General features: G+C 51.4%; 8 protein-coding genes across 8 annotated transcripts; 4 read left to right on the top strand and 4 right to left on the bottom strand.

The window, feature by feature from the left end:
- The first annotated feature begins 968 nt into the window (after positions 1-968).
- V8C40DRAFT_231587 (Zn(II)2Cys6 transcription factor) lies at positions 969-3,541 on the top strand. Its single transcript, XM_083212955.1, has 6 exons — positions 969-1,403; positions 1,479-2,216; positions 2,274-2,370; positions 2,430-2,689; positions 2,750-3,036; positions 3,107-3,541. The coding sequence occupies exons 1-6, from the start codon at positions 1,060-1,062 to the stop codon at positions 3,166-3,168; spliced, it is 1,788 nt and encodes a 595-aa protein (XP_083079761.1). The 5' UTR covers positions 969-1,059; the 3' UTR covers positions 3,169-3,541.
- Positions 3,542-3,823: 282 nt separating this feature from the next.
- On the top strand, positions 3,824-6,371 carry V8C40DRAFT_231584 (uncharacterized protein). The gene is made up of 4 exons (XM_083212954.1): positions 3,824-4,402; positions 4,461-4,744; positions 4,819-4,934; positions 4,988-6,371. The coding sequence occupies exons 1-4, from the start codon at positions 3,964-3,966 to the stop codon at positions 5,649-5,651; spliced, it is 1,503 nt and encodes a 500-aa protein (XP_083079760.1). The 5' UTR covers positions 3,824-3,963; the 3' UTR covers positions 5,652-6,371.
- Positions 6,372-7,304: 933 nt separating this feature from the next.
- On the bottom strand, positions 7,305-9,262 carry V8C40DRAFT_231583 (uncharacterized protein). Its single transcript, XM_083212953.1, has 3 exons — positions 8,997-9,262; positions 8,850-8,938; positions 7,305-8,779 (listed from the first exon to the last, which is right to left on the bottom strand). Exons 1-3 carry the CDS (start codon positions 9,069-9,071, stop codon positions 7,705-7,707), a joined length of 1,239 nt encoding a protein of 412 aa, XP_083079759.1. The 5' UTR covers positions 9,072-9,262; the 3' UTR covers positions 7,305-7,704.
- A 181-nt stretch (positions 9,263-9,443) lies between these two features.
- Positions 9,444-12,356, top strand: V8C40DRAFT_20888 (P-loop containing nucleoside triphosphate hydrolase protein). The gene has a single exon (XM_083212091.1). It carries the CDS (start codon positions 9,579-9,581, stop codon positions 12,135-12,137), a length of 2,559 nt encoding a protein of 852 aa, XP_083079758.1. The 5' UTR covers positions 9,444-9,578; the 3' UTR covers positions 12,138-12,356.
- On the bottom strand, positions 12,135-13,565 carry V8C40DRAFT_231578 (uncharacterized protein). Its single transcript, XM_083212952.1, has 2 exons — positions 12,583-13,565; positions 12,135-12,515 (listed from the first exon to the last, which is right to left on the bottom strand). The coding sequence occupies exons 1-2, from the start codon at positions 13,169-13,171 to the stop codon at positions 12,232-12,234; spliced, it is 873 nt and encodes a 290-aa protein (XP_083079757.1). The 5' UTR covers positions 13,172-13,565; the 3' UTR covers positions 12,135-12,231.
- A 915-nt stretch (positions 13,566-14,480) lies between these two features.
- Positions 14,481-18,393, bottom strand: V8C40DRAFT_279622 (uncharacterized protein; the record flags this gene model as incomplete). Its single annotated transcript, XM_083221262.1, has 3 exons — positions 15,929-18,393; positions 15,314-15,850; positions 14,481-15,211 (listed from the first exon to the last, which is right to left on the bottom strand). Exons 1-3 carry the CDS (start codon positions 17,844-17,846, stop codon positions 14,481-14,483), a joined length of 3,186 nt encoding a protein of 1,061 aa, XP_083079756.1. The 5' UTR covers positions 17,847-18,393.
- Positions 18,394-19,696: 1,303 nt separating this feature from the next.
- V8C40DRAFT_231567 (endoplasmic reticulum vesicle transporter-domain-containing protein) lies at positions 19,697-21,640 on the bottom strand. The gene is made up of 3 exons (XM_083212951.1): positions 21,245-21,640; positions 20,588-21,163; positions 19,697-20,517 (listed from the first exon to the last, which is right to left on the bottom strand). Exons 1-3 carry the CDS (start codon positions 21,324-21,326, stop codon positions 20,063-20,065), a joined length of 1,113 nt encoding a protein of 370 aa, XP_083079755.1. The 5' UTR covers positions 21,327-21,640; the 3' UTR covers positions 19,697-20,062.
- A 1,529-nt stretch (positions 21,641-23,169) lies between these two features.
- Positions 23,170-25,795, top strand: V8C40DRAFT_231565 (glycoside hydrolase). The gene is made up of 4 exons (XM_083212950.1): positions 23,170-23,801; positions 23,873-24,352; positions 24,419-24,663; positions 24,729-25,795. The coding sequence occupies exons 1-4, from the start codon at positions 23,705-23,707 to the stop codon at positions 25,287-25,289; spliced, it is 1,383 nt and encodes a 460-aa protein (XP_083079754.1). The 5' UTR covers positions 23,170-23,704; the 3' UTR covers positions 25,290-25,795.
- Positions 25,796-27,136: the final 1,341 nt, after the last annotated feature.

The following is a 27,136-nucleotide window of genomic DNA, read 5'->3' as shown; positions in this document are numbered from 1 at the left end:
CTTCTTGAGAAGACGGCTGAAGTCAAGGGCGCACCAAGCCGTCTCGTCATGGTTGGCAGCTGGACGCAATTCGGCACCTCCATCGCTGAGAAGAAACTCACTCACGATGTGATCAAGCACCTCGATGACGAGGCCAATTTTGATCCTCGCAGATATCCCGATACGCAACTTCTCAATGGCTTAATTACCAACGAATTGGGTCAGCGTCTTGACAAGAAGAAGGTCGTTGTAGTCGAGCCTACTCCTCCGTGGACACTCACAAACTTCGGCGCAAGTTATCCTGATGGACCAATGAGAGACGCTGCCAGGAAGATGATGGATGAAATTGGATTGCCAGTCGATGAATCTGCGTTGACTTATATTGTTGCCATTGTCGCTGATGACGAGGTTCATGGTCAGTATCTCGACGATAACATGATTGCTCCGTAAGTGTCCCTCGAGTTGTCGAATTGAATGGCATAATATCCGTCACTAATCTCATAAATCTAGTCGGTCTCCTTACTCTTTGAGCTCTGATGGCCAAACGCTGCAAAAGGAGCTCTGGAAGGAACTTGTGGAGGAGTTTGAGAAGGTTGACCCTACGATTGGTTCAGTCTCTGTCATTAGATCTCAGGTGTAGCTATTCACCGAGGTTTCCCAGTAGTGGAATTACAATAGAAATTTGGACCATTCAAGTATTATGGGTTAAAGAAGTAGCCATAGTCTATGTAAATGCGGACATCTACTTCAACAGTCATAAGGTTGCTTCTTCCAAGCCTACCATGCGCTTAAATAAGAACTACGGATAGCTGCTTAAAACCATACATTCCATACACCCATCTAACAGTAAAATAAAATTGTGGCCACATTTCCCCAAAGGCCAAGGCTGACGAATTCAGCTCGAGTTAGCATCAACCATGACGCCTAGACACAAGCCAAAAGAGCCCGATAAGGCGATGACATCATGATGCCATCAAGAAGGAGTAAAGTGTTTTCCCTTTTTATATATATTCCCTGTATACGCGCAAAATCCTACCTTGAAAGGGCGATACCAACTCGTACTTGACTTATAATGGGTAGATGCAATGTGCGGTAACCATCATCATCATCATGCTGCGGCCGTCGACAAATGGATACGTGTGGTGCTTACGTGATGCGCTTTACGAGGACAATTCCGATTCTTTCAACAACACGCTGCTTATCAACAGTACCTTTACAGGGATGGCCTTTAACATTTTTTATCCGTTCATTTATTTGACGTACCTTTCTTTCCAGTTTGCGAGGTTCTTTTCAATACGCCTCTTCCGGCTAGTAATGGCACCCGTGAGGGGAAAGCCCGACCTTGCGTCAAATGCGTGCTATTCGTGCAAGACGAAGAAACGGCGTTGCGATAAGAAGCTTCCACGATGTCTCGAATGCACAAAGTAGGTAACCCTCATGAAAGATGATGAATCGGATTTATTTTTTATATATGAAGAATGGCGCTGATGCAACAGCAGGAAAAAGCGGCGCTGCAACTATGACTATGTCAACAAGATCTCACCCATCAACTCTGAGCAATCAGATTCCTTTGAGGAAAACTATCTTTCAGTTCAATCAATAATCTGCCCACCAAATCCATACACTCTTCCGCCTTCCACCTTTCCAGCCTTGTATTTCGTTGATCCATCCGTCTTCCACAATCATCATGTCGAGCTACCCAGAGCCAGCATACCGAGCTATGTTGCCGGAGAGCTCGGCAGCAACCAGCAGCAGGAGCAAATTGGCCGCCTTTTCTTTCACACGATTCATTCCTGGTTCCCCATGGTTTCCCGAAAACGCTTTTATGACGACTTGCATGTGTCTGCTGAAGGTTTCGGTCCTGCTGGGGACTTGGGCTTCTTGTTGCTCGCCATGAAGCTGATGACATGGCGTCCTCCTTCACCAGAAGGTGACGCTCCTGTTGTGGATCCAACAGCCAGAACGGCAACTTATCGTGCAGCAAAACAGTTCGGTTTTGAACTTGAAACAGCTGGGGTGATTTCTCTTCGCGTTCTTCAGGGGATGATTCTGGTGTCACTCTACGAGATCGGGCACGCAATCTACCCTGCTGCATTCATGTCTGTAGCGGCGAGTGTACGGTACGCGCATGGTTTAGGGATACAACCTGGAGGAATGCAGAGGTTGAAGCTACCGTTATCGTGGGTGGAAGAAGAAGAACGGAAAAGGGTGTGGTGGTCTGCGTTTCTACTGGATCGGTGAGTTGAGGGATCATGAGGCAAGACATAACTGTGCATTTCTAACTGTAGATTTAGACTCTCTGGAATGACTTGTCCAGGTTGTCCAGCTGCGATTGACGAACCCAGACCAGAGGATCCTCTGCCCACAGACGATGCGCTTTGGGACGAAGGAGTAAGTATCTTCATCACGAATAAAGTCACCCTACAATAAAGCTAATGTATATTTTGCAGGCTACAAAAGTGCCCTTTTCCCCCTTACTGAAAAATCCCGTCAGCATGGAATTTGGGAGGTTTGCATTGCTAATACAAGCCTTCGTGCTGCTATCCAAAGTGCTCCGGCTCATGTCTTCGCGAGATGAGCAATCACACCTTCTAAAAGATGAGGCACAGCAGTTGGAACGCACAGTCAAGGCACTGCTTTACTTTGGACAGATGGAGTGCAAATGGCGAAACGGAGTTCCAAGCTGTGAGCTTCACTCAATCTCTCACATGTGAGTAATTATATCCCTAGGCCTATAGAGCAGCCAAACCTGACCACCAAGATTACGAAGCTCTTTGATCACAATGTACACCTCCTCAAAGATTCCTGTTGAGATGCCGGATAATTTTATAGAGCCTCTTGCGGACGTCTTGGACAGTTCCAATTACGAACACATGGTGACCGCAGCGCGCCGCGGACGGGACGAAATTTCCCCCTTCTTAATACAGATTTTATACCTGACATCAGTCCAACTCTTGAAGAGAGAACGTCCCAAAAACGGAGGAGACTGGGGCGAAACTCGTGTAGAGAAGCTTAAGACCGCGCTAATGTGGCTGGACAAGAGGTGGCAGCTTGCAGGTAAGCTGCTTATTCGAGTCAAATTATTCGAAAGCGAGCGAGATCCATGGAGCTAACGCACGTCGCTTAGGAGTTTTTCGTCAGGCGCTAGAAGCCCAGCAAATCGCCTTGTCGAGGGAGACTTCAAGTTGATTTGTTGATTAGTTGACAGAGTGGTGCGACGCTGACAGGGATATTGCTGCTGCTTACCAATTCTTGCACTTTAGCGATATAGTGAGGACATTTGGAGTATATACATACTAATCACCGGACATAGTTGCACAGTTATAATACATTATTTCAAATAAATACGAGGACTGGGACGGCTCGTGGACAGTTGCAAATGGAGAGTAATTGGTAAGAGTAATTAACACGCGCGAATACAGCGCAGTTACAGCAAATCAGCTTACTCAACATGCTTATTGAATAGAAGGTCGTCTTGTCTTTTGTTCTTTTGGGCTGTGGTTGCGGGTTGACGTCAGAGGATAGAGTTGAAGCAATATCATGAGTTGTGCGTAGAGCCACCAAATTCTCGTATAAGCGCGCTGCCATAGTACTGAGCTCTGCATTGTGATGTTCATTCACTTATTGAATATTTTTAAATCTGCCCAAAATACGAATAATGAATCTGATTTGACAAACCAGAAGGGCAATATAAAAGGAAGATCATGCATTGAGGCAACAGTGTCGATTGATGGAACAATTGTGGCGGTGCGAGTCTAAGAGATAACAAGCTCCAGCACTAAAATCCTGAAGCTGACCGACGGACCGACCGAAATGGGTGCTTGCTTTGTCATTGGCCGTATTCCAAGTGTGTCGTCAAGTGTCGGTAATTCATCCCATCACACGACTTTCTCACGATCAATTTGCCTCCCTCCTCATCTGCAGCTTCACAGTACAGATATTCAACCCCAGTCTATGAGTCCAGCTTAGCTCCCCTCAGCCGCCATGTCGAACAAAGGCGAGAGCGTCATTCTCCCCAGCAATGCCGTCTTCCTGGTCCACAAGGTCGGCAGCTCTAAACCCGGGCGCGAGATTCAATGGGAGACTCGCTCCAAGACGATGCGCGCAGCTCCCGACCCAACTCCCCTGGCAACTGTATCAACAAGCTCAACTAAAAGCGTCAAGGCGAAAAGCGAGGCTGCCGACGGAGCGTCGTGGGAGTTTGTCTCATACACGCCTCGCAAAGACCAGCAACTAGCAAGGCGACCAAAAGACAAGCGCAAGCGGCGTAATGAAGGCTCATCTATTTCACCCAAAGAGCGATCCGTCGTCCCTGTAAGACAGCAGCCGCAGCCGAAGTTGTCGTTGTCTCCGAATCCAAGCGCCAATCTTCCAGATCTACCCGTGACCCTGGTTGGGCATGCACTGCTTTATATAAACTTTTGTATGCCGCTTTACCATCTTATCATTGCATCTCAGAATAACTGACTACGGAAAAAAAGACTTCCACTCTATCGCCGCTGACGCTTACACCCTTCCATGCCTGATGTTCAACCCTGCCAAAAGGGACTGGTTCCCCAGAATGATGCAGGACGAAGTCTGGCGGTGCATCATCTTATCTCTATCCGCCAGCTCGCTTGCTGCAGTGACGGGAGCTTCTTCCAACTATGTAGATTCCCACACTCTTCTCGATGAAGCTCTACGACAGCTCAAGGGCCGAGTCGCATCCGGCGCTCTTCCCTCGGATCAAACCCTAGGTGCAATTTCGTGCCTGTCCATGTGGAGTGTAAGTTCTTGACACCTTTCTCTGCTTTTCAGGTTGTATTCCCCTCGTCGGCCACACCAACTAACGAGGCGCAGAATGAACAAGGCAATTATGACAAGGCATGGATTCACGCCAAAGGCCTCGCAGAACTCGTCAAGTTACGAGGAGGCTTCTCCAAGATTCATGAGGGGATGAGATCCAAGTTATACCGGTAAGAATCGCAACTTCACGCTTGGATAGCTCTAGCTAACATTATCCTATCAGAGGCGTTTTTGACATCGCGGTAGACCTGGATAGACCCCCACTCATAGAGGGTCTATGTGACTCTCCAAGTACTACCTCTGAAGATAGTCCATACTCGGAGGCATCTGAGTCCTTCCCATCTGAATGCCGGATTCCATCGAGTCTTTTCAGCATATTTCAAGATGTCTTACAAGTCAGTACCACTATTGAAGATGCAATGACTCGAAACATCAAGCTGGACACGACTTATCTCTATGAGACCGTCTTTGGGCTCTACAACCGCCTACTCAACTGCCAGTCCGACACAATGTCCAGTTGCGACGACAGCCTCCGAATCTGCCTCATCACATACATCAAATCCATCGTGTCTACAGATCGCCTAAACGTGACTTCGATGAATTTGGTTCGGAAGCTCCAAGATTCCATCCAGGGCTGTCTACACTCTTCAGCACCGCTGACAAGGTGGAAGCTGTTCATCGGCGGCATGGCTGCTACAGATGGAACCGCTGAACAGCAATGGTTCCTCCAGCATCTAGCAACTGCCACATCGGAGAACAACATGTTTGGCGAGGATGGCTGGAAGACATTGCAGGCAGAGTTAAGCGATATCTTGTGGGTAAAGCCAATCCATGAGACCGCTGGGCATAAACTATGGCTGCAGATTGAAGAAGCCCGCTCTACTTGATCACAGGCGCTCGTTTGATAATACAAGCTTGGAATTTTCTTACGAATTGTACGCCCAACAATACACGGCCGGATCAACATCGGTTTATCGCGGAGAGCTCGAATATACTCCCCAAATTTGTTACGCACTTTGGCTATTTGCAACCACTCTTCTGCTAAGCCCCTATCCACACAATGGAATGAATCCACCGCCATTGACGATACAAACGGATATACTACGTCCAAAATAAATACATCCCGCAAGTACTCTCAGCAATCCAGCAAGGCCATCATTCGCTCATGAGTCATACCACACTGAGCGCCACAAACAAAATAACGCCATCTTGATAACCCGAATATGGTTCATTGCACCAATAGTATAGCTGGTTACCATCGCAACGTGTGATGCTCACAGAGTTTGTTTAATCAACAGTGGATGGGCTACTGAAGTTATTTCTGCCATGTACGATAAACCACCACAGGTTTGCGTAAGAGGAACTCTGATATGGCGATAGTTTGACGATGAGTCACCGGTCGATGAGGTATCATTTGTCAAGGGGGGGTGTAAAAGTAATAATTGCGTTGTTTATAAAACAGCTGCTAACACTTTGCAATTATCGAGATCAAAATATACAAGAGATTGCTTCTAGTCAACAACACAGTATCACCTATGTCCAACGGGAGAAACGTTCAAGACATTCAGCTACGTTATATAGTCGAAAAGATCCATATTTTGATGTTATATATTTCTCAATTGCTTCTCCGTCTTGTCCTGGAATCGGCGTCTAACTGAAGCAACATCTGCCTCCTTACACCCTCGTAACCTACGTGGCCCATGGCGTAATTCAGGGCGAGATTGAGTTCCATTCTCGTGCCTCATATTTTTCAAACTACAGAAACCATAGATAACATCCAGAAGATCGTCTGAACTCAAATTCCTCTCTCTAGTGGCGTCTATATAAGGGGGCCTCATCCCCCCAGCTCTCCCCTCCTCAACTTCACCCATACACAAACGCACATCCAGCTCCAGCTTTCTTCACACGCTCACATAATCCAACTCTCACTCTCAATAGTACAATCTTCTTGTACCTCGCTACAAACATCCACCACTACAAACAACAACGCCTCTCAACCTCACTCAACCATACCAAACCTCAACATCACTCACCACTCCATACCACGACAACGCCAAGTCATGTTTCGTCCAATCTTCCCTCCTTCTAGACCAGCAAGCTGGCGGCCCGTGGGCAGCGGCAACAATCCCGTCCGACCGGCTCCCCGACCGGTCCTCCCAGAGGCAGAACGCATCAAAAGCGAAGCTGCCATGAAGGCTCTGGCGGAAGACCTCCGCATCTTCCAAATGAAGGAGAAGAGCGAATTCATCATCATGCCCAAATTCAGGGAGCAGGAAAGGGCCATGATGAACTGGTTGGCATGTGGAAAGGGGCCTATCCCCCCAAGGGAGTAACTCGGGGAAATTGAAGGGAAATTGGGAAGATCATGGGAATACAGCGGCTTGTTGTTTGTTTACTTGACCAGTATTATTAAGGGTTAAAGTATATCTTACCTATCAGAAGTATACCTTAATGGAACCAATTAACTTATACAAAAGATTTACATACGTATACATGTAGACCGCACCACAAGACACTGTAGAATTCTGTATTGAAAAGTACTTCGACTCTTTCCATCATGTCCCTCAAAAGAAGAAGCTGACCAAGCTACCTACATGTACCAGTCCGTCGGTATCTGGAGGTATTGAAAAGGAAGAGACAGAGAGCGTCCGAGTAGTCAGAAAGCTGCAAAGGGTGTCCCATGGAAGTGATTATGGAGAGTTCATGTTTCAAGATGACTGCTGTAGCTTTCCATCAAGCAATTGGCCTTGTATTATTCTTCCACGAGACACGCTGACCATAGCGACATCACACAAACATCCCATAGCAGATGATATTTTCACGCTCTGTATATATACGATCCACAAGTCTATGGTAGATGAAAAGATTACATGACATGGTGCCCTACATAACTCCTCTTGCTCCCCTTTTGCTGCAATTGTATCCCTCTTTTATCACATCTCATAACTCATCACGTTCATGCGGCTTGTCGGGCCGCCCGCTGTCTTTGTGCAAGTCCACACCCTTCTTGAGCCTCCACTTCTCCCAGAGGTCCCAGAATTCGCCCTCCATCTTCTTGTCCATCTGGTCCGGCAAGATGACTTCATATGTGACGTATAGGTTTCCAAATTCGTGAGTATGGTAGACGCTCTCGCCCTCCTCGTGCCACTTGGGCATGCCCTCTCCAGGAACAGTCTCCACATGTCCGCTCTGAATGACTTGACCTCGTTCGCGGCCAAGACGAACAACATGCCTGTCGAGGTGGGTGAGGTTGCGCGTCCAACCACCCATCCAGGCCTCACGTAGGGAGAGGACTTCGGTCCAGTACAGGTCGTGGCCTTTGCGTCGGAAGAAAGTGCCATCGACGCGATCGGGGTTGTCGTCGTAGGATGGAGCCTTCTCGCCCAGGTTGACAATGAGATCGCCGGGAACCCAATCGGGACTCTGGTCGGCTTCGTTCTCAAACACCACTTTGGAGTCTCGTGCGACGCCTCTCTCCACGGTCAGGCTGATGGTCGCCAACTTGCGCTCGACTCGGCTGCCATGGCAAATGGGACACTTGTTCTTAATGGTCTTTCCTGAGCCGCCACAGTGATCGCAGCGAACCTGCATCTGCTGGAACATGCCAGGAACAAGCTGCTGCTTGACGATCCGGATACCGTGTCCACCGCAAACATTGCAGGTTTCGACCTTTCCATCTGCGCTGCCTGATCCCTCGCACCTTTCACAGATATGCTGCTTCTCCCACTGGAACTCGGTAGTTGCGCCGTTGTAAAAGTCGCGAAGGGAAATCTCTACTTGAACTTCGATGTTGCTGCCTCGGGGCTCACGGTTGGATCTGCCAAAGTGGCCGTGGCCACCAAAGAATCTGCTAAACAGGTCATATGGATCACCACCGCCGCCACCACCACCCTGGCGATGGGACTTGACGCCCTCGTGACCATAGCGATCGTAGACCTTGCGAAGCTCGGAATCGCTTAGGACTTCGTAGGCCTCGGACACTTGAACGAATTTCTCGTGCGCAGTTTCATCGCCTCTAAGAACAACAAAGCAATTAGTCAACGTTGGCAAGAAGAGAGGCAGCGTCTAGTCAGAGGATTGCATACGGATTCTTGTCTGGATGGTACTTCTTGGAGAGCTGTCGATACGCAGACTTGAGCTGCTTGTCTGTAGCAGATTTGTCGACTCCGAGAAGCTAATCCAAGCACGTTAGCATAATTGATACTCGAGGAGGAGAAAGAATCTTGTCGTACTTTATAAAAGTCTTCGGCGCAGAACGCAAGCGATACCAGCGCCAGCAAGACGAAGATCGCCCCGCGAAGTATCATGATGTGCAGGTACTCTGTGAACTATGCCAATGATGCTCAAATTAAAAAAAGAAGAAGAATAGAAACAAGGATTAGAGATCTGAAGGATCATAAAGCCAAATCTCCCCTTCTGAGCTGCTTCGGTGGCAGGGCTGTGCAAAAGGAAAGACAAGCTCGACACAAGGCCGAACGACGGTTTGTAAGTTTACAGCGTGTTAACATTTCCAGCGGCATTCAATGGGCCAAATTAGCCTGCAGCATGCATCATCGCCGATAAGCCGGTTGACAGCGCTATCGGAGTGCGCCGATTGGCTGGCGGATTAACAGCGGACTAACGAGAGACCCAGCATCTCCATCTCCACTAAAATTCGACACTGGCTCTCTACTTTAGGCAAGCATCGCGTCTCACCTTGAACAGGCTGGCCGCGGTCAAGCCAGAGAAAAGAAACAAAGAGCATCATCTCTCTCTGCCTGGTCCAAGTGAAGTGAGGCTTTTGTTACTGTTACAAAGCAGCTCAGCCCAGCAGGATGAGTTCCAAGAAATATGCCTTTGTCCCGATGGACGACGGCGGTTCCTCCTCGGATCGCCACCAGGAGAGCCGCATGAGGTCGCGGCAGGAGTATCTCAAGAAGAGAGAGGCTGAGCGTCTGGCCCTGCTGAGGAGGCAAGTCGCCGAGGAGACGGCAGAGCTCAGGAGCGGCGTCAGGCTCTCGGAGAGGGAAAAGGCAGAGTTTGCAAAGAACAGAGAGCTGCTGCGCCTGGCCGAGGAGCGGCTGAGGATCGACGACCACCAGGATGGATACGTGATGCCAGAGGATTACATCACCGAAAAGGGCAAGCTGGACCGGAAAAAGAAGGAAGAGGCGCTGTATAAACGCCATGTCGAGCGGGATGAGTACGGCCAGGAGAAGTTTGTCACAGAGCACGACGAGTGGGAGAGGGAGCAGACCACAAAGGCAAAGGCACAGATCCAGGGCCGGGAACGGGAAAACGAAGACTACAGCTATGTCTTGGACGATGCCCAGTATATCCAGTGGAGTATGGATTCACGGATGCCAGGCGAGGGCAAGACTCTGACCAAGGAGCAGCAATTTCTGGAAGCCCAGATCGAAGCAGCAGAGAAGAAGGCCCTATCCATCCAGGAGACGAGGAAGAGTCTGCCCATCTACCAGTACCGGGATCAGTTCCTGGAAGCCTTGGAGCAGTACCAGATCCTTGTCATTGTAGGTGAAACTGGCAGTGGCAAGACTACTCAGCTCCCTCAGTATCTTCACGAGGCCGGTTATACAAAGAACGGCATGAAAGTTGGATGCACACAGCCTCGACGAGTGGCTGCCATGAGTGTAGCTGCTCGTGTTGCCGACGAAGTTGGTGTCAAGCTTGGCCACGAAGTCGGCTACTCTATCCGATTCGAAGACTGCTCCAGCGAAAAGACGATTCTCAAATACATGACGGATGGTATGTTGTTGAGAGAGTTTATGACTGAGCCAGACTTGGCAGGGTACTCGGCCATCATGATCGATGAGGCCCACGAGCGGACAGTGCATACGGACATTTTGCTGGCCCTGGTGAAGGATCTGGCGAGAGAACGGAAAGACCTGAAGCTCCTCATCTCTTCTGCTACCATGAACGCCGAGAAGTTTGCGGCATATTTCGACGACGCTCCCATCTTCAACATCCCCGGTCGACGCTATCCCGTTGACATTTACTATACCCCTGCTCCCGAGGCCAACTATCTAGCTGCAGCTATCACAACAGTGTTCCAGATCCACACAACCCAAGGCAAAGGAGATATTCTCATTTTCCTTACTGGACAAGACGAGATTGAAGCCGCCGAAATGGAAATTGCAGAGACGGCAAAGAAGCTAGGAAATCGCATCAAAGAACTGGTCATCTGTCCTATCTACGCCAACCTGCCATCAGAACTCCAAGCAAAAATTTTTGAACCTACTCCAGACGGCGCACGCAAAGTCGTACTAGCAACAAACATTGCCGAGACAAGTTTGACTATTGACGGCATTGTATATGTCATTGACCCTGGCTACGTCAAGGAGAATGTCTACAACCCAGCCACTGGCATGTCGAACCTGGTCGTCGTCCCTTGCTCTCGAGCATCAGCCAATCAGCGGAGTGGTCGTGCCGGACGTGTAGGGCCGGGCAAGTGCTTCCGATTATATACCAAATTCGCCTATATGAACGAGATGGAGGAATCGCCGCTGCCGGAAATCCAGCGGACAAACCTCAACGGAGTCGTGCTGCAGCTCAAGTCACTGGGCATCAATGAGCTTTTGGACTTTGAGTTTATGGATCCGCCTCCGACAGAGACTCTCATCGGTGCCTTGAACCAGCTGTTTGCCCTCCAGGCTCTCAACCACAAGGGCGAGTTGACCAAGATTGGTCGGCAAATGGCCGAGTTTCCTACGGATCCCATGCTAGCAAAGGCCGTGCTAGCAGCCGACAAAGAGGGCTGTGTGGAAGAAGTTCTCTCCATCGTCTCCATGCTGGGTGAAGCATCTGCACTCTTCTTCAGACCAAAGGACAAGAAGATTCATGCCGATAGCGCCCGAAACCGCTTCACAATAAAGGATGGTGGCGACCACGTTACACTGCTCAACATCTGGAATCAGTGGGTCGACAGCGGCTTTTCGCCCATCTGGGCCAAGGAGAACTTTTTGCAGCAGCGGTCTCTAACTCGTGCCCGAGATGTGCGAGATCAACTAGCTAAGCTCTGTGAGCGCGTCGAGGTCGCTCCCTCAACATGCGGCGCCACCAACCTACGACCTATCAAGCGCGCCATCACGGCTGGATTCTTTCCCAACGCTGCACGCCTGCAGAAGAGCGGCGACAGCTACCGAACGGTCAAGAACAGCACAACGGTGTGGATTCACCCAAGCAGCGTGCTGATGTCGATAGACCCTCCAGAAAAGATGGTGGTTTACTTTGAGCTGGTGCAGACGACCAAGGAGTATATGCGCAGCGTAATGCCGATTGAGGCTGGATGGCTGGCAGAGCTGGCGCCTCACTTTCACAAGAAGAAAGACATTGAAGCGTTGGAGGAAAAGAAGATGCCAAAGCAAGGGCGATGAGATTGATATTTCAGCATTCGCCTTTCTATTTCATTCTCAAGTTGGTATAATGCTACATACATACATATTATGACAATCGCAGAACAAAGGACGCTTAGTTTTTGGCCTCATCCTCCCAACGGTACATGATCTCCGTCCTCATGGTATATTTGGTTCCTTCGATTACATCCGCTCCCTCGTGTAACAGCAGAGGGTGTTGGAAAATGAGGACGCTGCCCGCCTTGGGGTTGACATCCAGGCGCCGTTTCCGATCAGGCGACAAAAAGGCGGTTGCGCCGCCGACGAGGCCTTCATCGTTAAGGTAGAGATGCAGGGTATAATACGTCTCTATAATGGGGCCATCGGGGTTGTCGGCTCGGTACGCCGCGTCACAGTGTGCTGAGATAGCATGTTAGCTGCTGAATACTCCGTCTCGCATGATTCTCAGTGAATCTGCTCTACTTACGTCTGAAGAACATGCCAGGCGTATACTTGAGGAAGCGCATCCGCTCGTTCAGCCCATGAAACTGCCATGTGCCCTTTCTGCCGCGGTTGTGGTCCGGCCTCGAGCACGGGGCAGTGGCAACCAGCTCTTGCAGTCCCTCAGCCTGAGCGCAACGATCCCACAGACGGTCCACGAGGAGCTGCTTGTCCCAGATGATGCGGTCGCTGTTGCGGTATCCCGGAGCCCGAGTTTCCACCCCGGGCGCAACGCTGATCAGGGCGGGTCTCCAGGGCGAATCTTCCGGCTTCTCGCGCGGCGCTGAGGCCTCGGCAAGGGCAATCAGCTCGTTACACTCTTCGAGGGAGAGGACGTTGTCGAGGATCCAGGCCTTGCACTTGGCGTATTCAGGTACATCGGTTTCTTTCCATGGCACTGGACGGAATGTGACGGGATTAGAGGCTGGACCGGTGAGAAATGTTTCGGGGATGTCGACCTGGTTGGACGAGTAATCCACGCGGATGAAGCCGTTTGCAGATCGACTGGCGGACATGTTGGGCTGTTGTTGTTCAGATGCTGTGGAAGTAATGGATTTGAAGAGCCTGGAAAGCATGGTGTATACGAAGTATGCGTAGCGTATCTTTATATAATAAATGGAACAATAACGATTGGAGGCTGAAATTAAGTTGCCCGGGGCTTCACCGTAACTCTGGCCGCGGACTGCGTTTGCGTTTGCCTAAAGCTGCTAAAGCTGCGGCTCTTAAAACAGGTGCCTACCGTAGGTATTATTGATCAATCCCGATCCCTGAAGCCATAGGCGCGGGTCATCCTTTTATATACGTCACTTTTATCAATTATCAGACGAGACAAAGATCCAGAATCTTACGGACAAGTGGCACAATCAGATAATAGTATCAAAAAGGGATGATTTAGTTGGAGTTGTGTCCTCTTGTGTTGAAGAAATAAGGGGGGCAGTGCATCCTGTTGCCTTGTGTGTGGAATTTCCCGATCGTATGGAGGATGCCTAAACAGGGTGAGACCGTTGAGGCGGAGCTGCAGGGTCGGTAATCGGATGAAGGATTCCGGTTGACACATTTACTTTACACGTATTATTGGGTTTACTTATTTTGAGGACAAAGTATTCATATGCTGATTTATTTGAGTTGGGCTGAATATTGGAATAGCACTGTGAATGTTTTTGGGCTGAAATTTGGGGATAGAGATTTGGGGCTGTGCTGAATCGTATCTACTAAGTATTACTGATGATTCACCCTTTACATATCCATAGCTAGGACTGTTGTGATTCATGTGGCTATCAAGTATATGCGTGGCTTGTTAAGAAAATTGGTCAATGCACAAAGTTGTATACTCTGTTATTTTCTCGTTATCGTGATGATATCAGCTAAGATTACCGCTGATTGAAACTGCACACGTATTGAAGCGCTCGCCAAACAGACATACCCTGCATCTCACCACATCACACATTTTATTTCATCAGCCAACGCAATATTTCATCAAACACTCTCATAACATACAAGTCAATCATCTTCATTCATCAAAATACAAGATGAAATAAACAAACTTCATTAAAAAAAAGAAAACAAACCATTCTCATCCAATCTCCATCTCATTAAACCCCAATCACTCAAAACCACACATCATCATCATCAATAAAGTCATCAATATCATAAGCACTCGCTTCTTTTCTATAAATCTGACCAAAAAAGGAAAACAAACAAGCCAAAAATTAACTTTGCCCATCATTTCTTATACCCGATATATAAATTAAAAGAGAAAAAACAAAATTCATCAATCATAACGTAACGTAAAAAAAGAGAAGAGAGACATAACGACAGAGACACAAAACAAAAAACAAGAAATATATCGTCATCAGAAGTCGTCATCGTCATCAAATCATCCCATCATCTCCTCCTCTTGTGCCTCCTCTCCCTATCAGAATCGTCGTCCTCAATCTGTCTGCGCCTCCCCTCTCCCTCACCACCACCACCGCTACCACCACCAGGAGGTTGCAATACTCCCGCCAACGGTCCCGCCAACTGTCCCAGCATATCACCACCAAGCACCTCCCCAATCACACTCACCCAGCTTTTCCGCCCCTCCAGAGCCCCCGTCACGTTTCTCACCAATTTTTCGATTTGCTCAGGGTCAGTCCCGCCAAGCGCCCATCCGCCGTGAACTTCCATGCCGCCAGGCCGTTGTGCTGAACGGTGAAACTCGCCGCTTCGAGTAACGATGCGGTTCTTGCCGTGACGTCCACCATCCAGTGGTTTGCCATGCGAGTCGAAACGATCAGGTAGATTCTCAACATCGTCGTCTGAATCAGAGTGACGATGTCTCCGATGTCTACCCTCGCCATCGCGGTTAGGAGAGCGGTCGTGAGTCGTGTCAGATGATAGTCGACGGTGGCGGCTCGACCGCTTGAATTGATTCTCACGCCGCCTGTCGTCCTCAGACTCGGAACTGTCTGATTCAGACTTGATGACATGCTCCTTTTTATGCATCTGCATTGTCTTCGAACTCGTCGGAGAAAGCGGTCCAAACGACACAGACTTTCTCCTGGTACGAATAGGAAACACAATCTCAGGAATCTCAATGCGAGGCGGCGGTAGTGCCTTGAGCGGTTTTACAGCCTCTAGTGCAACACGTTAGCTTCAATGAACGACTTTCCCCCTAACAAAACCTGAATCAAAAGAAATTCAAGGTACTGCCGCACAAAAGTACGATTCAAACGCACCCTCATGTTGTCCACCTTTCTGATTAGGCAGACTGTTGCTTCTGGAGAGGTCACTCACTTGATCATTCGGGAAGATACCGCCCGCCGGTGGTCCTGCAGGGGGAGGTCCGGGCGGAGGTGCCGAACCCGAAGGAGGCGGACCAGCCGGCGGTGGAGGTACGTAACCGGGTATTCCCGAGGAGTTGACGCGAGGCGGCGGTCCGGATGGTGGCGGGGGACCGGCCGGCGGGGGCGGAGGAGCATACCCGTGATAGTCTTGTGGCACGTAGGGATGGTACTCCCGAGGTGGAGGCACGGTAGGATCAGTATACGGCGTGTAGCTGTGCTCTCGCGGTGGAACACCAACTGGCGGCGGGACCGCTGGAGGTGGAGGCGGAGCTGGGGGAGGAATACTGGTTGGAGGGGGGGCGGTTCCGGGAGTGCTCGATCCCGGAGTCATGGGGTAGGGGGGATAGTAGGCACCGCCAGAGGCAGTTGGGGGGGAGTGCGGCCTGCCTTCATCAAAGAAGCCAGCGTCTGGAGGGACATCGGGATAGCCTGCACAAAGCTCAAAAGTAAGTTATCGTTTACAGACAGCCAGTTTGCTTGGCTATGAGGGTTTGGGGGGATTCTCACGTTGTCCTTGTTCATCGCGCTCCCTTGAGCGCCTCTCCTTCGAGCGTCTCTCTCTCTTCTCATCTCTCCTCTCTTCCTTCCGCCCCGCTCTCCTCTCTTCCCGCCTCTCTTCTTCCTTTGCCTTCCTCTCCTTGTCCTTGTGGTCCTTGTACGCTTTAATGCCAGCGGCCGCTGCGCCCGCGCCCACTGCGTCTCGTAGCTCACTCCTGCTCCTGCTCCGTCTCCTCTCTTCATCGGATCCAGAAGAGGGATCTCTTTCACGTCTTCTCTGTCGGTTTCGTCGCCTCTCCTCGGCCTCGGATTCATATCCTTGGCCCGTGGGAGAGCGCGGATCGGGTGGTAGGGGATCGTGCCCGTACTCAATCAAGCCTAGCCCAGGATCAGCCGCGGTTTCGGAATAAAGGGATCTGGCCCTCGACCTGCTCCTGCTCCTGCTCCTGCTTCGGCTGGGAGAGTCGCGCCTATCATAATCGCGATCGTGATGATCGTCATCGCTGAATCCACGAGAGGTCGAAGCCTCTCTCTCTCTCTCCTTCTTCTTGTCGTGATGGTCTTTCCACACCTTGCCGGCTATGCCAGCAGCAGCGGCGGCACCGGCGAGCTCAGCGCCACGTCGCAGCGTCGACTTGCTACGAGATCTGCTTCCATGTCGTGACTTGGATCGCGACTTTGACTTGTCGCGGAAATGCTTGACCAGGCCAGCAGCCGCGGCGGTTCCAACAGCAGCCTTGGCCAAGGTTGAAAGGCTGCGCTTACGGCTGGGTCGGCGCGAGCGAGAGCGCGAGCGAGAAGACGAGTAGTAGTCATCGCCGGAATAGTAGCCGCGGCCTCGGCTGCGGCCTCGGCGTCTCTCCTCCTTGTCGGCTTTGCTGGCCTGGTGGTACTTGACGGCGCCGGCTGCAGCGAGAGCAACTGCCGCAAGGCCGAGACCCTTTTTGAGCGCGGAATGGCGATCGGGGGATTCGTCGCCGTCTCCCCAGCGATCTTCATATGCGCTGTGAGCTCGCCTGATGGCCTCAGTTCCAATAGCTCCCAGAGCAGCACCGGCAAGAACCTTCTTGCCACGACCCTCGGCAATCTCTCCGTACTCATTGGGGCGACTTGCGAGCAGGGCAGTGATACCGGCGCCTGCAAGGGCACCCTCAGCGAGGTGGCGCTTGTGGTGATCCGAGCTCTGGCTGCGGTTGCGGCGAACGGTGCGGCGAGAGTAGTAATAGTCATCATCATCGCTGTGGTAGTCATCGCGGCGGTGTTGACGGCGGTCGCCGACCTCTCTCCGCTCACGGCGGTAATAATACTCTTCGTCGTAGGGAACACGGGCGACTTCTCGATCACCCTCTCTCTCCCTGAGCACAATGATGTTCGGGTCCTGTCTGGGAATGACAATCTGTTGCGGGGGCGCTTCCTGGACAATGATTTTCTGGTCCGGGGCGCGCTGGCGCACAACAACAGGTGAAGAGTGCTCCGGCTCTCGATAATAATCGGTTTCCTTGCGATAACGCTCAACCTCGTGGCCGTGGTTGTCCTCAAAGCGCTCCTCAACCCTCTTTTCGATGCGCACATCCTCATCATGATGGCGGGGGCGTCTCTCCCAGTCGCGGTCCGACTCGCGGCGCTCAACATCTCGCTCGTAAAAGACGGTGCGAGTGCGATCGCCTTCAACATCGACGGCGGAGCGCGGCCTGTCAGGGACATAGCGCTCTCTCCGCTCATACTCTACATAGTCGTTGTTACGCTCCCCGGAGTAGCGCGAGCGTCGTTCGTCGTCCATCTCAATAAACTTCTCAGTGCGGTCGTATCGTTCTATTCGCGGCTGGTTGACCTTGTATCGGGTAACGGTGGTGGCTTTAAAGCGCTCGTCGTCAGAATCACTTTCGCGGCGTTCTCGATAGACCCGGGTGGTTCTATAGTCGGCCATTTCTCCAGACCCGGCACTACCTATCTCTCTGCCGAACTCTCTCTTTCTCTCGCAGTTCTCTCACAGTGTCTATCTTTCGTTTGTCTGCTGCTTTCTGCTGCTGGAGACGTCACTCAGAAGAGCTAAAGGTGTCGGAAGATGAGGCGGAAAGAGAAAAGGCAGCCAGGCAACCAGAGGGACACAGTAAAAACAGTAGAGGATCCCAAGAGGCTGAAGTGCACAAGGAGGGGTAACGATTGTGTGTGGGAATGCAAAGGATATGACGCAGAAGAGTCGCAGAAGACCGAGGAACCCCTGCTGTAATAGGGCTTTTGGGTGTCGAGACGGCACCAACGGAGGAAGCAGGATAACGTCAGGACAGTACCAATAGCGGGCCTCTTCGCAGTGGGCAGCTGATGACGATGTTTCATTGGGGAGAGCAGAAGCTGCTCGAAGGGTGGGCTGCTGACTTTGAGGCCTTGTGAGCCAGCTAACGGGGAGGCTAGACAGGGCCCTGGTAAGGCTAAGGCGAAGCTGTAATTTCTGCAGACTTCTGTGCCCGGGTCATGTTATTTCGGCTTGTCAGCTCGGGCATCTCGCAGCTGCTCGGTGTTGTCTCTGCTGTCTCGTCTCGTCTCGTCTTTGTATGGCCTCCCTCGTGTCATCCCTTGACAGCGTATAGTCTCATCATCGTCATCAGCATCATCACCACCAGCATCGCCAACATAACAACAGACAGCGTCTCGTCTTCCCCCCTCCCCCTCCCTCATCCCTCGTCCATCCCACAGTGCACCCCAACACGGTACAACTGTTACTGATCGTTTTCCTGTCTCTTGGCCCCCCTCCCCTCCTCTCTCTCTGCATTCGTGCCCTCACCCCCCCTCTCAACAAACCAAGCAACCCAGCTGTGGTTGGTCACCTGCATGAATCTGGAAGAAACGAGCACCGCCTTGTGACCAGGCAGAAGCGTGGCGCGGGGCCTCAGTAGTCGGTCTGTTGCATCCACGAGGGCGCCAACTTGTCTCAGACGGCGAGAGCTCAGCACCACCCGATCCTGCAGATGCTGTGGCACCGTCTCAGCCTCACTTTTTTTCTTCTAGATATTTCTCTCCCAATCTCCTTCTGTCTGTTTGTTTCCCTTGGCTGGCATGCTGTGCTGCACTTTGCAACCCAACGTCATGGATCAGGGACCGACAGGACAGGCTGTGAGGGCCCAAGTGCAGTGTGACGCCCAGGTTTCATTTACCCGATCGGTCGCCCTTGTTGCTGTTGAGAGAGTTTGAGCCCGGCCGTCTTGTGTCCTCGCATCGCGCCGTTCCGCGCTAAAACGCCCCCTCCGTTGCTTTCTTCTATTTTCTACTGGAACGGAGGAGTCCGTCCTGGTTCCTGGACTGGACTGGACTTGGAACAAGCAGATGCAGTTAGAGGGGGGGAAGAGTCAAAGTGCCATTGCCAGGGAAGAAGCTGTTTGGCGAGGAGGGGAAAAGCTGCTGGGCTGGGCGGGAATGTCGTCATGGCTCCATTTTAGGCCTGTCGCTTCCAAGCAGCCCACTAAATCCCACCCAGTAGGTCAGTTTATGCACAGAATAGCTGCATACCTGGCACCATCATCAAGGCATCACCGAAGGAGAAAAAAAAGAAGAAAAAATCACCGCCAAGTGCCGCATTGACTCGTGGAGTCTCTTTCGGTCATTGCCGGTATGCCTCCAAATCAGCCTGCCAACCTGACTGTGCGCTACCGGAGCTTGCGCCCTACCAGTATTACTACCCGTATCGTATTATCTTAGTATTGACCTTCTATTGGCAGCCGCCTTATATTGCCCTGAAAGGTGTCATTCAGCCTACCGGAAAGCCGACGGATGAGCCCAATAGCGCTTATGCCAAAGACTCAGGGCTGCCGTCCCTTACAGATGAAAGCCGAAAAAGCCTCCTAGAAGCCGGCGCTGGCTCCGAGACGCCATTCTGCAGCTGCTTATTGGCTGATACAAGGTGAAGAATTCTGGATATCCGATTTCTATGTCTGTATGTAAGATATGCTGCTATGTTACGACTTTGCTATACTCGGTTCACAGCCTCTCTCAAAACTGCCCAAAGTATCACATGTAAAATAAGTAAACCAATCGAGATGCCCCATAAAAGAAAGAAGACCATGCACCAGCTACGCCTCGTTTTGACCCAATCTGAGGTTATTGTATCCATTCCATCCATATACACCACAGCCAACGGCATCCATCTACTTACTCATCGTATCCGTGCTTGTTGCCCAAAACGCCGATACCGCCGTTGCTGCGCCGCCTCTTGCCAATGACCTCGCGCACCCAGTCGCTCAGCGTGAACCCCCAGTGGCCAGCCACCATGACGCCGCTGAAGATGTTGACAATCTTGACCAAAAAGCTAAAGAAGCCATGGCGAGTCTCCGCGACGCTCAGCATGATGGGCTCGATGTCGTATTTGAAGAAGATGCCGGGGACTTGGTGGTCCGAGATGACCTTGCTCTGCTCCGTGACGGCGTACTGGTTGGTGTTGACGACCCTGTTACCTGTGAGGTAGACGGTGGGGACGACGGAGAGGAAGTACTGGAACTTGTGGAAGTGAACAATGGCGGGGTTGACGGTGCGGTCGAGGGGGTTGACCAGCGATGGGTAAAAGGGGCCGTAGGACATTTCCGAGATGATGTGAGAGAAGTTGAACTCTGAACGCCGTTAGTCAGAAGACATTCGCAGGAATGACATGTGAGAGGGTAAGTTAAAGAGAGAACATACTGTCATGGTCCAAGTGCTGGCCACCATAACCGTGACCTCTGGCCGTAATGTGAAAGTCGCCCTGCACCCTGTTCAGGTCCAAGCTGCCATACATGCGGCAGCTATCAGGCCTACCCTTTGGCGAAGGAGTCTTTGCCCACTTGGCCTTCTTTCGACTGAGAGCCACAATGTCGTGTACATGCTCCTCGCCAAAGCCCTCATCGTGGGCGCCGTGCCAGCCCTCACCAGTGTCCAGCTTGCCATTCTCACTCTTGCCGAGCCTGTGCATGCCCTGTGCGTCAACCCACTGGCCCCAGGTCGTGGCATCGCGCTTCAGCTTGTCTCCAGCGAGAATGCGGTCACCCGATGCGTCCTGGACGTTGACGTGGAGGTCATTGCAGTCCATCTTGACAACAATGTCGAGGTTGACCTGCATGTCGTGCCCAATACCCTTTTCGACGGCAAACGTGTGATGCTCGGCTCCGCGCCACCATTGGCCTATCTCGGTCCACAGGAAGATGGCGGAGATGAAGAGCATGGCAACGGTCCATTTGCCGCCTCCTGACGTCTTTGTCACATACTGAGGTTTGGATTTGGCTGCAGAAGAAGGAATTAGCACACTTGACTCGATGACAAGCAATGCAGAACTAGTATATAGCTTGGAGGGTCAAGTCGTACGGAATGCATCAAAGGCGCTGACAATGCCACCCTTTGCGCCAAAGTCATCCTCATTCAAGCTCGACTTCTCGAAGCCGTCCATTGTGGAGATTTGTGATTCTGTGGGAGATATCTATTGTTTAAAAGGTCGAAATTGGCATTCAAATGCCCGAGACAAAGCTAGAAAGCGAGCAAGAGAAAAGAGAGATGCCCACAGGCAGACGGCGAACTACAGCTTGTTGATGGCTACCTCATTCCACGGAAGCTGCAGCTTGTCGACCCGCAGCACTCCAACAGCTCAATTCGATCCAATGGAGGCGTGCGCAGTGTCGAAATCACGATTCGGCCTCAACCAAGTCCTGTGCAAGGCGTGGCGGGCAGCGGCGCATGTGAAAGCACCGGTTTGACGATATCAGCATCAGCACCAGCGTCTTTCTCTTAGAAACCACAGCTGGACACGTCTCCAATTCGCTTCCCTGGTGCCAAGGCTGACGGTGATTGGCCGGGTGAGCTGCGACCGGAATATCGGCGGCCCGATGGTCTGGAACGCCAAAACGCTCACCGGCATGCTGGGCGGTGGCTGATTTTCAGCTCAGCAATGGGCGCTATGGAATGCAGAAATGCTACCAAATATGGGGTGCAGTTGTGTCCCATTTGGATCTACAGAGTGATTTTGAGGGATTGAATCATTTACGGTACATTGCGGCCATTATTGTGTTGGTTTGACTCATGTTCAGGATGCTCCGTAGGTACTCCGTACAGTAAGGCACTTGATCGTCTGTTCTATTCCGTGGTCTCCAGAGGTACCAGATGAGGTTAAGTATGGTAGGTACATGAAGCTACGCGTTGCTCTGCGCTCTGCAACAAGTACACACCTTTTACTTGTTCCGCGTACATACTGTAGCCGTTCACATAATACTGACTGTCTGGTAACACAGTTAGTTGAGCACAGACGTTCCAATGGCAGTGGATGCTCTAGCCCCAGCCTAAAAAGCCCAGAGGCGCAGGAACCCTTGGAGGATGGCGGGCCAGGGTGGAATCAGGGCAGCAAATCATGGAGCGCTAACGCTGGCGAGATCTCGTGGCAGCGGGCTTGAGGCGGGCCAAGAAAGGGCCAAGAGATCACTCGACGATGTGGTTTGACGTATCGTGACTGACAGACGTCTGGGCTGATCAAGGCATGAACTGCAGAGAGAAGTGATACCTGCTGACGCTCTCTCTTTTGTTGTGGTGAGAGTGATGAGATCCATGTAAAAGCCTACTGCTGCTTCTTGCTTACCTGTATGTACAAAGTACTTACCGACTCCAAACGGGCCGTCTCCAAAAATAGCAGAAAGGCCCAGCTTCAGCCAATACGTGCGCCGCCGAATGAACCTTCAAGCCAACCTTGTCCAGTAGCATTGCGTGTTGGACTCTGCCGTCACTCTCATTTTTACAGAGCAACTCCATTATTATCCCACCCATTCCGGACTTCGTATTTATTTCTTCTCCCTCCAAATCGCCGCCGCAGCTGCCAGATATGGAAATACAACGAGGCAGAGAATGGCCCAACTTGGCGCTTGTTGGGTCCCATGCATATTGCTTGCGCATATCGCCCGTCCCATGCCCTGCCATGCCATGCTTCTCCGCATCAAAGCCCGCCCGTATTCCGTAAAAGACACGCAGACAGACAGACAATACGATACGAGGACAGGCAAAATAACAATCTCACCCGGGCAGAAGTCTGTTTTTGTATACGTATTAGACAGCAACGGTAAAGGCAGCACAGCCCAGATGGTACTCGTAGAATACAGGATTCTCGCTCATTTTACCCGGCCAACCGGCATGCGCTCGCAGGTATCTTTGCACGCGTCATGAGCGGCAGTGGTACCGGCCGGCGTAACATCAAACATGCCAATCCCTCTGCCCTCCAGCAAGTAGCGCCAGCCCATCACCAATTTTTGCGCCACCGCTCCAGTTTATTCCCCAGTTCTCACACCTCACATCTTCAATCGTCCCAAGTCCAAGTCCAAGTGACAACCAAACACACACACGCACTGCGGCCCCCCTTGTCTTGTCTTGATTGACATCTTGAGCCTGTTTCCCGGTGTGCCGGTTCACTTTCGCTCTCACTCTCACTCTTTTCTTCTTTCATCATCATCTTCATTCTTCACCATCGTCTGTTTCTTCGACTCCTGCTGCTCTCGCTCGCGAATCCGCAGCCGAGGAACCGCCCTCCATCCATCCACTTTCGCTTCCTCCCTCGCTCGCTTTTTTTTTTCCCTCGTTACCCGACTAGATGCACTCGTAAGCAAATCCGCATCTCACCCTCACGCAAAACGAACCGGAACCGAATCGCATCGCATTGCATTGTATCGCACGACAGCCTTTTTACTCGACTTCGCGCTCGCTACTGCGCCATCTTTCGTTGGATTCTTATGCTTGGGTTGACGCCCCGACCAACTGCTGTTTTTTAAACCCGTAAAACCTGGCGTCGGTATCATGAGATCATTCTTTCGGCCGGGCGCCATGGCAGCCCTCCTCTCTGTGGCAGACATGGCCGTCGCACAGCAGAGCCCATTCTCTATTTCCTCGACCAGTGAGCATGCGCCCTCTCTCTGTCTTGACGATGCTGGTAACTAATCTTCTTTCTTCTCTTCTCCTCGCCAGGCGACATTAAGAAAACAGCAAGCACTGTCGCGTGGGATATGCTGCAGTACTACCACGGAAACGAATCTGGCCAGACCCCAGGTATTCTCCCCGGACCACCTCCTGCTGGTGATTACTACTGGTGGGAAGGCGGTGCCATGTGGGGGACACTGATCGATTACTGGTATTTGACCAACGACACCACTTACAACGACCTCGTCATGCAGGCCATTCAGTGGCAGACGGGCCCCAACGACGACTTCCAGCCCCCCAACGTCACTCTCTCGCTGGGTAACGACGACCAAGGTTTCTGGGGCATGACGGCCATGCTGGCGGCCGAGGAAAAGTTCCCAAACCCTCCCGCTGATAAGCCCGGTTGGCTGGCCCTGGCCCAGGGAGTGTTCAACACCCAGGCCAGTCCCGATCGCCACGATGGCACCTGCGGCGGCGGTATCCGTTGGCAAATTCCGCCGACCAACCCCGGATACAGCTACAAGAACAGTAAGCGCGGCGTCATGTCGAGTCTATCGGGTCATGTATCGTGATGGCGGCTAACACACTGCTTAGGTATTGCCAATGGTTGTTTCTTCAATCTGGGAGCGCGCCTGGCCCGCTACACCGGCAACAAGACGTATTCCGACTGGGCTGACAACACGTGGGACTGGATGGCCAAGATTGGCTTCTTGGACAATGATACCTATGCCATTTACGACGGCGCAGACGTATCAAACAACTGTACTCAAATCAACAAGGCCGAGTTTTCGTACAATAGCGCGGTTTGGGTTCTTGGCACAGCATACATGTACAACCACGTGAGTCTTTCTATGCTGAAAATTGCAATGTTGCTCTCCAAGTTCAATGGCTAACTCCCCAGTAGACCGGAAGCGACGTTTGGAAGACGAGACTGGAGAAGCTGGTCGACCACGGCCTCGAGACCTTTTTCCCCAAGGGCATCGCCTACGAACCGTCGTGCGAGAGCGTCAACACTTGCAGCACCGACATGGTATCCTTCAAGGGCTACATCCACCGATGGTATGCCACGACGACACAGCTGGCCCCCTTCTTGGCTCCCAAAATCCTGCCTGTGCTCAAGACATCGGCGCAGGCGGCCATCAAGCAATGTACCGGCGGTGCCCTGGGGCGCCAGTGCGGACTGAAATGGAACACGGGTCAATACGATGGTCGAACCGGAGCAGGTCAAGAAATGAACGTTGTGGGCGCCGTGTCCTCGCTCCTCATCGGCACGGCGCACGTCCCCGTCACCAACGACACGGGCGGTACGTCCAAGGGAAATCCCAACGCCGGCAGCAACCCGAACAGTTTCCTGAGGCCGGTGACGCCCGTGACAGCGGGCGACAAGGCCGGAGCGGGCATCGTCACAATCATCATCATTGGGTCTCTATGTACAGGACTCGCCTGGATGAGTCTCGGCCCTTGAAGTGGCTTGTACGTTGTCCCGCATGGGGCATTTCGTTTCTTTTAACAAAACAAAACAATTTGAAAAGACTTGTGACGGGTCTGTCATGGCCAATGCCTGGCTAGACTCCTTGTATGGTGTTTGGGTTGGCTATTCAGGAGGGCGGACTGGTAGCACTTTTACGACTTTTGCTATTCGGCGTTGGAATGTACGTTTACTGGGATCATCTAGCATTTTTCTCTTTTTTTATGCGTTTTTCTTTTTTATTCTTCTTTTACTCCTCTTCATGATGGAAGAGGGGCAACGCTGTTATTGTTATCTGCTAGGTGGCAGGATAAATACCGACTCTCTGAGAGCTGATGAATGGTCTGGATGACGGATGACGGATGATGAGTATCGGATGATGTTGGATGAGTCGAAGAATAGGGTTCGAGGATATGAATATGATCATACCCGTCTAGGATAGTTACAAATATAGTAACTTCACGATGGAATGGCAATTTTCCTTCTTTGGAGTTTTGAGCCCTGCGCGCGAATTGTAGACTCGTGGTACCGTAACATTAAACCATGTCAGGCCAAGGTAACGATGCATCCAACAATTAACATTGGGATTGACATCCGCATCGGCCGGCAAGATGATGATGACGATCCTTGGAAGCTGTTGGCGCTCGATCCCCCTGGTCTGTCAAAGTCAGTCAGTCATCAGTTCGGAAGAGGGGCGGCGATCGTCGGCAGCTCCATTGGGTGCAAGTCACCGATACGTCATTAACGCGTTGCACTCGGTGGGAATTGGGAACTCGGAAATGTCGATTTGCATGTCCCAGCTTGAACAATGTATGCAAGCTAAGTAATTAAAAAGAGTCATACGCGGATTAGTCAAAAAGAACATTGAAGTAAGTATTCCGGCATGGCGACTCCGATCGGATTTGCTCAGGCAAGTGTCATGCCAGGGTCAGGCCAGATGAGTGAGTGTGAGCGCGAGTGCGGGAACGGAAGTGAAAAGGTACAGGTAGGTAAGCTCGCAGAAGCCGGCAGAAGCAGTAGATGGAAATTGAAAGGTGGAAAGGCAAATCGGGATTAACAATTTGCGATGCGCATGAGCGAGCCGGCGGGCCGAAAAGAAGCGAAGTGTAAGAATAGAAAGAGGAACAAAGCTGGGAAGCTGGGAAAATGAGAATTTTGCCCCTGAGAGCGTGCTTGCATTGTGCTCATGTGGCCACGGGAATGACGCAAAAGGCGCCGAGAGCGAAAAAAAAAAATCCGAATTGCACCTCGTGATGATGCCACTCAACTGTCTTTCTGTCGAGCCACTACGCTTACCTAACTCTGGGCAAGCAACCAAACATTCAAACATTTTGCTGTAGGGGGATGGAATTGGATCATTGACTTGGTAGATGGCCTAATGAATGTCGTCAATTGCAGGCCTCGTGGTTTGGCGGTTGGATGAGGGGGAATTGGAGTGAGTGGGATGAGGAGTCAATTCATTTGACAATTGGTTATTACGAGCGGTTAGGTAAGAATGTAACAATGTCACAGACAAAACGTGCACGCAATTTACTGCAACAGGTGCGTATTCTCAAATACGAGTACACGTACAGCACGCACAGCTTACTCGCGGCATTGGGGGTTGGCTGCAACGGTACAAGTCCAAGCTCAGCTCCTCAGAAAAAAAAAAAGAAAAAAATCCATCGCTACAGAAAAAAATGAACGAAACCGCTTCGGGCATTCTCATTACCTACAGAAAACTCGCTGAAGGGCCCGCGTGACGCACGCCATCGGGTCACCAGGAGGCTCCGGCCGCAGCGCTACAAACACAAGGGGATTTTAGTGGCCTGGAACGTTTCAATGACCGCTGTAAGGCGCTGGAA

This window comes from Trichoderma camerunense (assembly GCF_050948025.1).
Source record: "Trichoderma camerunense strain CBS 138272 chromosome Unknown V8C40scaffold_1, whole genome shotgun sequence".
NCBI classification, from domain to species: domain Eukaryota; kingdom Fungi; phylum Ascomycota; class Sordariomycetes; order Hypocreales; family Hypocreaceae; genus Trichoderma; species Trichoderma camerunense.
The sequence above is the reverse complement of the archived record's forward strand: the minus strand, read 5'-3'. Positions and strand labels throughout refer to the sequence as shown.